This window comes from Chelmon rostratus, chromosome 13, assembly GCF_017976325.1.
Source record: "Chelmon rostratus isolate fCheRos1 chromosome 13, fCheRos1.pri, whole genome shotgun sequence".
Classification (NCBI taxonomy): Eukaryota; Metazoa; Chordata; class Actinopteri; order Chaetodontiformes; family Chaetodontidae; genus Chelmon; species Chelmon rostratus.
The window spans coordinates 15262847-15273671 of record NC_055670.1 but is presented as its reverse complement, the minus strand read 5'-3'; the positions used below and the strand labels follow the sequence as shown (position 1 = coordinate 15273671).

Genomic DNA, 10825 nt, shown 5'->3' with positions numbered 1-10825 from the left:
TAAGACGTTTATCCTGGATAGCCTAGTTCTTTATTTTTACTTCACTATTTTTTCTTATATTGTTATTTTGTATTGTATTTTTTTCATTACTTGAAAGTAGTTCTTGCTCTTTTTTGCATGCCCTTGTGTGTCCATCTTTGAGCTGCTGGAACTGCAAATTTCTCTTCGGAGATGAATAAAGTATCTATCTATCTATCTATCTATCTAAACAACATTATCAAAACAAAAGCATTTCTTTTGTTGCCTCAGAAGCCCTCACTTCAACACACCTCTACAAACCAGTTTGATATGTCAAGCACAGGATTTACTAGACAATTCTGGCGCCGCCGAAATTTTGACAGTGGCACGAGGGGGCTGCTGGTGTTATCTATACCACTGTTTCTCAAGCCTGGTCCTGGAGTACCGCTGCCCTGCATGTTTTAGATGTATCCCTGCTCCAGCACACCTGATTCAAACGAATGGCTCGTTATCAGGCCTCAGCAGAGCCCAGTAACAAGCTGAGCATTTGAATCAGGTGTGTTGGAGCACAGAAACATCTAAAACATGCAGGGCAGTGGTACTCCAGGACCAGGCTTGAGAAACATTGATCTATACTAAACATTCAGTAGTCACAATTTCAGTTCAATTTTTCTCTCCCTTGTTTTAACTAGTTAAAACATAATTGAAGGTCACTTCAAGGGACAATCTACATACTTTTAATTAATGGGAGTTAATGGGAGAGACTCCCCTGCTGTGTCTTGAGCCACAAATGCATTTTTTTTTTCAACAGGGAAGTGTCTGTAGCCAATCAGATGAATTGGCATATTTCAGTAAAATTATTATCCAGATTATCAAATCGTGGTATATGTATCAATATCTACTAGTGCTGTCATGATACCAACATGTATTTCAAAACTTTTTGATTTTCAAAAAAACAAGAAAAAAAATGTCATTATTGGTGAGACAGATAACCTAAAAAATATTTTCATTAGATACAGCCTGTCTTAAGTAGGACCAAAGTCTTTAAATGGTATGTTACTATCTTTATAACATATTAAATGGATAAATGTGTATGTAAAAGTTTGTTACTTCATAAAGATCATGTGTGTGTGCATTTACAGCTCTGGAAAAAAAAATTAAGGGGCCACTTCAACTTTATTGCAAATCAGCATGTCTACATGTATGGCAAACAGTTTAAAAATTACTGTAAGAATATTAATATAATAGGCCTAATATAAAATAATATAAATGGGCTATTTAAACCAGAGAATGTGGTAGCAGTGCAGCTTCATTTTTTTCCCATTTTCTTCTGTACTTTTGTGGAGAGTGAAGGGGGCTGGAGTTGCTGCTTTTCGCTCTGAATGTGGCTTTTTTCATGGCTATAAAGTTATTACCTGACTCCTGTTCATGTTCTTGCTGTAAGATTGGCTGAAAGCATACAGCATTGCTTGTGCTATGACATGATGGGGAACGACGGATGCCACTGCTGATGGAGAATGAGTTTTACTATGAGCTCCCTGAATATATCAAAGATTAAAAATCTATATTTCAAATATGTATGTGGTTTAGAATGAATACAACATCTGTAGGCTATCTACAGAAAGATGTATTCATAGTAATTCAGAAATACTTGATATCTACATTAGTTTATTTCCTCAATAAATACTCCCACACAGAAGCAAACTTTCATGTAGAGCATTAATGTCTTCACTATCTATCTATAGTTATCGCTAGCGCTAGTTATCGGTAGCTAGCTAGCGCTAGTTATCGTTATAGCTAGCTAGCTCTAATTAATGCTAGCTAGCTGGCGCTCGTTATTGCTAGTTACCTATCGCTAGCTAGCTAGCGCTAGTTATCGTTAGCGCTAATTATCGCTAGCTAGCTATAGTGATTCATCAAGCTATAGCGAACAGTCTGGAAGTGTTTCTCTGAAACTCTTCATAAAAATTGGAAAATACTGAACTACATTTTCCCAAATTAAATTTCAAGCATTACAACATTTTGGCTTCATATAAACATTTATCAGTTAACTCTGTAACACTTATGAAATGTATTCATGAACAAGAAGACTAAACACACAGCAACAACAGACTCTTCTGGACTCCTCCAGGCCCTGAAAATTCATTAAAAACACCCAACTGTAAACTGCAGCAGTATTTCAGCTGCTCTGTACTTTTTATACCAGTTTGATATTAAGTCTTGATTTAACACGTTTACTGTAAATCAGACTTAGTCCCAAAATGGGGCATCAGGTAAGTTTGAGCAGTAACTGCCAACAATTCAAGTGATAAAAGGCAGAGGAGTCACTGTAAATACAAGCAGTTTCAGGAACAAGGACCACTCACAAATAAACAAAACCTGAAGACAAGGTTAGTGATACAACTTCACATTCCAACACAATAAACAGGAACAAACTCTTATGCATACACTACCTACACATCTAAAATGATTCAGGTAAACATGGTTAATTTCATAGGGTTGGATGTGGAACATTTTCAAGACAAATACTCTGTCAGATTCTTCATGTTCTGTGCTGGTTTTGAAATGAAACCCATTTTCCCGAACCTTTTTTCAGTTCAATGTATTTCCACATCCAGCCCTTTCCATTGCCTTAAATATTGTGGCATAATCAATAAAAAATATAGAAATATACTGGTTGTATAAAATGTTAAAAAAGAGCAATTTGATTTGTACAGTAGCTCCTGTTGGACTCATCTCCTCAGTGCTGAGACGACCTCCTTCATCGCCTCTGCTGCCTTTTGCAGCTCCTCTTGTTTCCTTTGTAACTCTGTAAAAACAACATGTTGTTGTTTAGAAATCATTGCAGTTTCATTACAATAAAAATGGAAATGTTGAAATTGTACATCTTAAAACAAGGGAGGGATATTCAGTTGGTCGCAGTCTGCAACCTCACTGCTAAATGCCACTACTGCTGGAAGTAATGAAATTAAAATAATAACCAACAAAGTTGTTGAAATGAATGAAAATGAATGATGAAATATTTCAGAATAATGACTTGAGAATTATTGGTTCATTTATATATTTTACACAATATATTCAGATAATATTCATTTCATAATTCATTTTGAACATTTTGGGCTTTCGTAGTCTTCTGCTTTTTCATTAGTAGTTTAATATCCAAAAAGATCAGCGATTAGATCAACATACTTTTAACTCCTTTGACTACATTAGATTCAATTGTCAACACTCATTTGCCATTTCAACATAGTTGGTAGGAATTTGCTGTGTTGAGCTCATGTTTCTGATAAAATGGTGCTGCAGAGTTTACGGCTTGATGCCAGATACGACTTCGACTGTCGCAGTGGTCAGTCAGCAGTGACCATATTTTGTTCTTCTAAAAACAGAAGCATTAAAATACGTATTGCATGACTTCAAACACGCAACAGTTTTCAGCTGTGCCACTTTCCTTTGAATTCGCCAGCCTGAAACCTTCAGCGCCGGACAAACTCAATTTGCAGTTGACTACTTGCCAAAGTGTGTAACTGAGGGACCGACCAACTTTGCCATCCCTAAAGTCACACTGCTAAGAGTTTACTTCACCTTCCTGCTGCTTGGTCACAAACTCTGCCAGTTTCCCAGAAGCCTCCATCACTGTTAGTGCAAGATCATAATCTGTGGAGAGAAGAGAGAGAGCTTTATGTTCCTGTGTTTAAAAACAAACCGGGGGAGACAGAGAGGTGAGTATCTCGTATCCTCCCTCACCCTCCTGGCTGGCCTGGTCTGACTTGATCCTGCTTGAGATATTGTTCATCGTATTAATGAAATCAGTGAAGATGGCTTGTGTGCATCCGGCTGCGTTGCAGCTTTTCCAGAAGCTGGTGGAGTGGATGACGGGCTCCGGCTCTGAGGGGAGCGATGCAGGAGAGGCAGGGGAGGAGAGGAGGGATACACAGATGGTCTCATCGGGTGGAGCTGGGGAACTGGTCGAGCTGGTGACGGCGCGGGTTGTGGTGGGGTCAGGAGAGGCAGGGGGACCTTCAGAGCTCTGCTGTGGGACAGAGGGCCCAGCGGTGTGTTGATCAGGACTGTGGACGGGACTCTGCTCAGGACTGGACCCTGAGAAAAGAGACAGCTCCATGTGTTACCACAGTTTTCATACCATCGCTTGGCGTCAGCGACAATAGTTTCATTTTTGAGTCATTTGCAAACTTCTAGCAACAACAGCATCTCCGTGAGCTCAGCAGACAGGTGCTGTTTACCTGTTTGTTGTACGCCTCCACCAACCAGTCAAGACGCAGTTTATTTTACGATTTGAACCTGTTTTCGTCAGTGATTTTGATTACATCTCGAGGCCATACAGTAAACAGCCCACCCCCAGCAATAATTAGTCACAATTATGAAGTGTTTCTTCTTCTTCTTTGCTGCCTTTTCTCAGCCCAGTGTGAAATGTGACTATTGTGTGTAATTGCAAGTCAAAAATGTTTTCGCTAATCTGATGCAAACATGCTAACACCAACATACAGACCTATCTGTGAAACAATAGGAGAGCAGGAGCTCATCAAATGGACTCTGCATGCAGTTTTATTGGCAAAGATAAGAGTTCAAATCAATTAAAATCCATCCTATAAGACCAAATTTACCTTCACCGTCTCTCTTTGCCATCTCCTCCACCTTCACCACAATCACACTGGAATATAAAGTCGATCCCGTCTGAGTTGCCTGTGCAACATTCGCCACTGACAGCGGCTGAAAGTCCGTGCTGTTCTCCACAGGAGGCAGCAGACTCTGTGACTCAGCATCCTGAGAGGAAGCAAACACAGATGCCAGATGAGTTCATACTTTTCTGCTAGCAGTGATATATATATGAAATATGTGAATCACTTATAAAAAGTCTACAGATTCTGGGATTCTGTATCCTTCTGAGGGAAAACTAATTCAAATTTGTTTCAAGAAACCCTGGATTAACTGTGACTATCAGAGAGAAAGCCCAGATCTGCTGCAGGACTACATGAGGAATTACAAGACCTGCTGTGATGTTAAAATAGTATGGAGATGAGAATGTAGCTGTTAATGAAAAACAGACACTTTGATGATGCAATACGCACAACCTCGATTCTAAAACAGTAAGGATGCTGCGTAAAACGAAAAAAAAAATGTGTTTACAATAGTTTTATGAAGTGTTCCTGAGCCAATGTAGTAACATCCTTCATACAATCACGTGTCCACACAGTGGTGAAACCTCGCTCCATCCTTGCTTGTGAACAACTGATCTGACTTTTTCGGAATCAGGGTTTTAACAACTCACTGCTTCATCTTCATCTTCATTTCCATCGTTGCTCTCATTCTCCCGCTGATTCTCTGTGGGGCAGGAGTTTGTAAGTTACTGTATGTCTTACAGTCTTCTTTATATACACTGACTCTGCTGTGACGGCCTACCTGAGGCGGACCCAGTGAAACCTGGGGTGGACACAGTGGGACCAGAAGTGGACTCAGTGAAACCTGGGGTGGACACAGTGGGACCTGAGGTGGACTCAGGGGGACTGAGTGGAGAAAATGATCCTCTACTGTTATTATATATGCTTATAATTAGTTATTTTTTAAATGTCTTTATTTATCTGTACTTATTTCTGTTCTTTTGCGGCTGTAAAACCTGAATTTCCCCCGGAGGATTATCTTAGTTATTCAATCCATGATAATTGACTAATCTATACGTTAACCTGTTTTAGTTAAGTGTAGTACAGTAGTTAAGGTGACCAAAAAAATAGCAACATCTTTCAACTTAATGCAATACAGCACACCACCACCACAAACTACAAAGCATACCAGACATGAATCAACACCCTAAAAACTAAAGTAGCTGCTTCAACTAAACCTGTTTTTCATGTTGGTACATTTTTATTGCAAAGCTATTTATTACATGGCTTTACAATATCTTGGTGGTTCTTTAAGGTCACACAGTACCTAGTGCAGAAATGATCACCCACTGTAAAGACTGCAGAAATAAAGTGAGTTTTAGTTGATCACAGAGGATCAATCTCACCTGATCAACTGAGGCACCATTGAGAAGGAGGGAAAAAAAATGAAAGAGGAGAGAGGTGAAGGTTAGATTATTGATCAGCTTCAGCCTCTAATGATGATGTTGCTGAGTAATAATCAGAGGTGAGACTTACTTGGGACCCTGGAAGAGAGTTTGCACTTTCCTCTAAATCAGACTCTAAAGGGGCAAATATTTCCATATCTGCAAAATCAAATGAGTCTGTTAACTGCTTCATACAAGAGGATTAAACCCACATAGGTTACACTCCCTCATGCATTGTAAGTGAGTTGACCTGAATCTGAAGAACTGTCTGATATTATCCTTTTCAAGTGTCCAGATCGACGTTTAGACGAGCTCTCGTCCTGTCTGTGACAGAGGAGAGAGATCTGATTGGCATTATGGCAAATGTGACGTGTAAACTGGCATGTGAATGACATGTAAATGGAAAGCAAATATATACTATAAATATATATATCTATGTATTTGTATTTTTATTCCTGTTGATATAAATGATTTGAGTATTGTGATTATTAGGCTTTTTTCCATTTTAGACTTTAGTCTTTTACTTTGTACTGTAATGATGGCTGAAAGCACGAGAGGCTGCTGACTTTTCACAAATGTTTCAAAACAATTAAATAAAAAATCCAAAACATAAAGACCAACCAAATTCAGCACACAAATAATGGCACTCTTACCTGTCACTGAAGCTGAACCGTCTCTGTTTCGAAAGCAGAAGAAGAGTGATTAAAACCACCGGGCCATTGAAAGAAAGGAAATAATGTTAAAAAACGGACTCTGAATGAAATGTGCACCTTGCAGGATGAGCGCTTCGTGCTGCTGGATAAGCTGGAGTCACTGCTGTGTGCAGACGGGCCAGCTGCTGTAGGATCACCTGTTGAGTAGAAAGACGTTTCAGAAGAAAAACATCAGCAGACACGCGGACACACACGCGCTCTGAGCAGGACTTACCGTTTCTGTTCCCCTTATGTGATGAAGAGGCAGGCTTGTCACAGCGTGATCGGACATTGAGGAGCGGATTAGAAGCACAGAAATATTTAGTTACAGACGTATAAACAAATACGGTGAACATACTTACATAATAATGTCATTAGACAAACTTTCCGGGCTGACAATTCCTCGCGTCACCTCGGCAAAATGAGTCTGAGGCCATAAAGCCTTTCACCACTGCATGATTTCAACTTGAACTGTTACAGAAAAACAAAGTAACCACTCACTTCCACAAATAAACACAGACATTAAAAAAAAAAACATCTGCAGCATTAAAATCCTGCAGAAAAAACAATAATCAATAATTCGTCGATCCTATTAACAAGTGTTTATTTGTGGAAATAAGTGGTAACTTATTATCATGAACACATACACCATCAGTAAAGACTCATTACAGCACAAATCCAGCCCTGAAAACAGTCCCCCAAACATGCTCTGTTTAGTTTGCAGTACTCAGTGATTTGCCTTAAAGGACCAGTGTGTAGGATTTAGTGGCTTCTAGCAGTGCAGACAGCAACCAGCTGAATACCCCTCGCCTCACCCCTCCCTCTCCAAGCATGTAGGACAACCTACGGCGGCCATGTGAAAGGCGCTCTCTAGAGCCAGCGTTCGTTTTTTCCATTCTAATGGGGTACTGGGGAAGAGGACCCGTTGCCTCAGTAGATATACAGAGTTCATACGGAGGTGACGAAAGCACAACAAATCTTATTTTCAGGTGATTATACACTAGTCCCGTCAACAAATTTTCTAAATCGAATTTATATTCGAATTGTTAAAGAAATTCATGCATTTGATTGTAAAATTCATATTCAAATGTGGGGGGAAAAATCCTATTTATTTATTTTGTAATTTGTAGGTATGTAGATCTTTTAATGGACGTTTATGTTGAAATAATATTCAAGTCTTTCGTGCTGGTTTTCCCTCTTATGGATGTAATGTGCAAAAAAAAAAAATAAATATTGGAATGGCTCAAACCTATGTGGTATTTTAGAGGTTATAATGAAAACACTACTGAATATTATATTCCATTTCTGCCAATAGAGCCCCCTGAGTCTCACACACTGGTCCTTTAAGCCTTTGTAAGAGAGCGCTCCATCAGTCAAACCTTCGACGGGCCGGCTTCACTGGGAGCTCTGGAAGTTTGGGGCTTCGTTGATGAATGGCCGCATCCATTTACAGGATTGCTGCCTCCTGGAAATGAAAAAGAGAAATTCACTCGCATGAAAGGTCACACGCTGAAAACCAGTTCACGGAAGGACAGGGAGGAGATCCCAGCTCACCGTTTGTTTGTTGATTGTGGTCGCGGCAGAACAGCCTGGAGCATGAAAAGACAGTTTTACATTCTCAACTGCGAGTAAACAGATGTCTCTGCCAATAACTTTGGAATATACGCCTCTTTTCTAGACATGCAGGCGAACACTTGTGTTGGACTGACCCATATACTCCCGTTTGTGTGTTCTCAACAGTCTCAGCTCCGTCTTGAACAGCGCACGGGTAGTGGTAGGACTTCTTGCAGCGTTTGACCTCACACCCAGCAGTGGCGCCCTTTTTCTTACATTTGCGACACATCTAGTGCGAAACCAACAGAGGGACGGGACTAAAAGAAAAGCTTCCGGCACACGATTGACGAAAATGTGAATGATCTTTACCAGCTTGCTCCCTCGTTTCACCTCTTCCATCACATCCTCCACAGAGAAACCAAACAGATCGTCAAACTGTGGAGAGTGCCGGCAATAAATACCCGAGGAGAAGTACTGTGAAACAGAGACAGCATGTGTGAGGCTTTGCACAACACTGTGGTTCAAACATACACATTCAGGTGATTCACTGGAGGAGCAGGAAGAAACAGGTATGAAGGCCTTACTGAACATCTGTATCATCATGCAGACAGGAAGTCTCAAGCTGCAAGTATACTGACAATAAATGATCCGAGCTTATACACTATCCGCACACACACCTCATCAGTGTTGGCAAACAGGTCAGCTGACACAGCCAAGCCATAATACATCACTGGTCATTCAGAAACAGCGTCTCCATCAGGGCTGCAAATACTGATGATTATGATAATTGAGCATTTTATTAATTAATAGTATTTTTTTTTTTAAATCACGCACGATCAATTTTCTGTCGGCCAATTGATTAATCAATTAATCGCAAAGGAGCTGCGTTTTATGACTTTTAATCTATAAGCACGCACTGTATTTTATAAACTCACACAAGTTGTTTGAGTAACTAATGCTGTTAAATAATCACGCCTGTCTTTCCCCCGCCTCCGTGTTTGCAGAGGCAGATGTGGAACAAGTTTACTGACAGTCCCGGTTCGGTTTCTGCCTCTGTCCCCGCTGCAGACAGCGAATGAGAGATAAAGCTGATGTTTACCAAACAGTTCTCATGAGCCGTCACTTGATCTTTAGTCGATAACGCTCCGGTCGTCTTCGTCTCCACGGACAGATGACACAGCACGCAGGACACTTCGTGCCTGCGGCTCATTTCCATCGATCACCGCCACAAAAACTCAGGCTAAAGTGTTCAACTACGTTCAGGCGACGCCACAGTCAAGTCAAATACTCATTTGAGCCGTTACACTGCAACTGAGCGCCTTCCTATTGTACTCTCACCGCCCAGGCCGAAGCCTGGTGGTTGCCAGGTTCCATCCCGGATATCCCCCGTCCGCCTCTCCAACTCCCGCAGGTTAGTTCAGGTTAGTGGGAGCAAAACACGCGTCCTGAAAATAGTAGATTTTTGCATGTAATATTATGCTATATTATGTTTTCCATACAACATAATTAGAACTGACAATATATATATACCGGCAATATATATTTTTACATATTTTTCTTTTATACAATCCTTTGTATAAAATGAACATATATACATATATATAGTCAGTTTTATTTTTTATTCTGTATTTTTTTCCCAAATTCTATTACCTGCTGCCTGTAATACCTAATTTCTCCCAGCTGGGCATGAAGTCTATCTTATCTTATCTTATATTTAGAAATACCGCGGTTATAAATGTAAGTAGCCCAGCAGAATCCCAGCTACTGAAGGCATTTTTTGGGGAGCCACCGACCAAAATCCATGGCACGTAAAAGAAAAATCACTTTTACAAAGTTAATTTAGCTGTTCAGTTATATTGTCTGTATTAGTAACCTTGGATCTGGCGCCACAAAACTGAGAGATTCAGTGAAATGCAACATGAGAGCGAGGCGTCAACACAACAGCAGCAGCAACATGTGTAATATGTGTTGTGTAATTGTAGATTTGTGGCTTTATAAAGTTTTTCTGGCTATAGTCTGTTTTCCAGAGTTTTGCTACTTTCAGAGGTTCGTAATTCGTCCTTTTGCTATTAATTATAATTATATATTACTAATATGCTTCTTGTCACGCTGTCTAAAAATGAAAGGAAAGAAGATTGCAGTAGTATTTGGACTAGAAATTTCAGGTATAAGTATAAATTGTGGGTTTTAACAAACTTGGCAACCCAGTTGGACAATTTCACTTTCATTTCTCGTTCGAAGAGGCCTTGCCCGCCTCTGCTCTATATACAAATATATATTTGTTTCACAAATGGGGCCTTGTCCTCACCCACAGGAAAACTGCATCACAGTTGAGCTACAGAGAGACACACTGACAGACACACACTAAACAAAGGAAGAGACTGCGACTGAATTATCACAATTTGTTTATATAAAAAAAGTCAGACAAGTCACAAGGTAGTGACATCACCATACTTAATGTACAGCTGTAGGAGGAGTTGGGGGACAAAATTTTGGAGGATGATGAAAAATAATTATAATAATAAGAAGAAACGCGGTGACTTGGTGCGTTGCCCCGTGT

The 10825-nt window shown here is 40.1% G+C and overlaps 1 protein-coding gene across 3 annotated transcripts; it reads right to left on the bottom strand.

The window, feature by feature from the left end:
• Positions 1 to 1270: 1270 nt before the first annotated feature.
• On the bottom strand, positions 1271 to 9600 carry LOC121616575 (soluble scavenger receptor cysteine-rich domain-containing protein SSC5D-like). Of its 3 annotated transcripts, none has more exons than XM_041951401.1 (17): positions 9365 to 9600; positions 8635 to 8739; positions 8421 to 8554; positions 8266 to 8300; positions 8091 to 8176; positions 6947 to 6980; positions 6790 to 6857; positions 6673 to 6695; positions 6270 to 6343; positions 6111 to 6178; positions 5981 to 5988; positions 5377 to 5480; positions 5246 to 5298; positions 4581 to 4740; positions 3703 to 4056; positions 3541 to 3612; positions 1271 to 2767 (listed from the first exon to the last, which is right to left on the bottom strand). In XM_041951401.1, exons 1-17 carry the CDS (start codon positions 9479 to 9481, stop codon positions 2691 to 2693), a joined length of 1572 nt encoding a protein of 523 aa, XP_041807335.1. In that variant the 5' UTR covers positions 9482 to 9600; the 3' UTR covers positions 1271 to 2690. The 3 variants fall into 3 exon arrangements, with proteins under 3 accessions (XP_041807335.1, XP_041807334.1, XP_041807336.1); XM_041951400.1 differs by having other exon boundaries at positions 6790 to 6869; positions 9365 to 9599; XM_041951402.1 differs by having other exon boundaries at positions 6790 to 6869; positions 6947 to 6959; positions 9365 to 9599.
• Positions 9601 to 10825: the final 1225 nt, after the last annotated feature.

Coding starts and splice junctions, on each gene's coding strand:
- LOC121616575 (XM_041951400.1), bottom strand. CDS start 9,481: ATGGAAATGAGCCGCAGGCACGAAGTGTCCTGCGTGCTGTGTCATCTG. Junction 6,981..8,090: donor GTGAAGCCGGCCCGTCGAAG/GTTTGACTGATG, acceptor CGCTGTGACAAG/CCTGCCTCTTCATCACATAA. Junction 6,870..6,946: donor ACATAAGGGGAACAGAAACG/GTAAGTCCTGCT, acceptor TCTACTCAACAG/GTGATCCTACAGCAGCTGGC.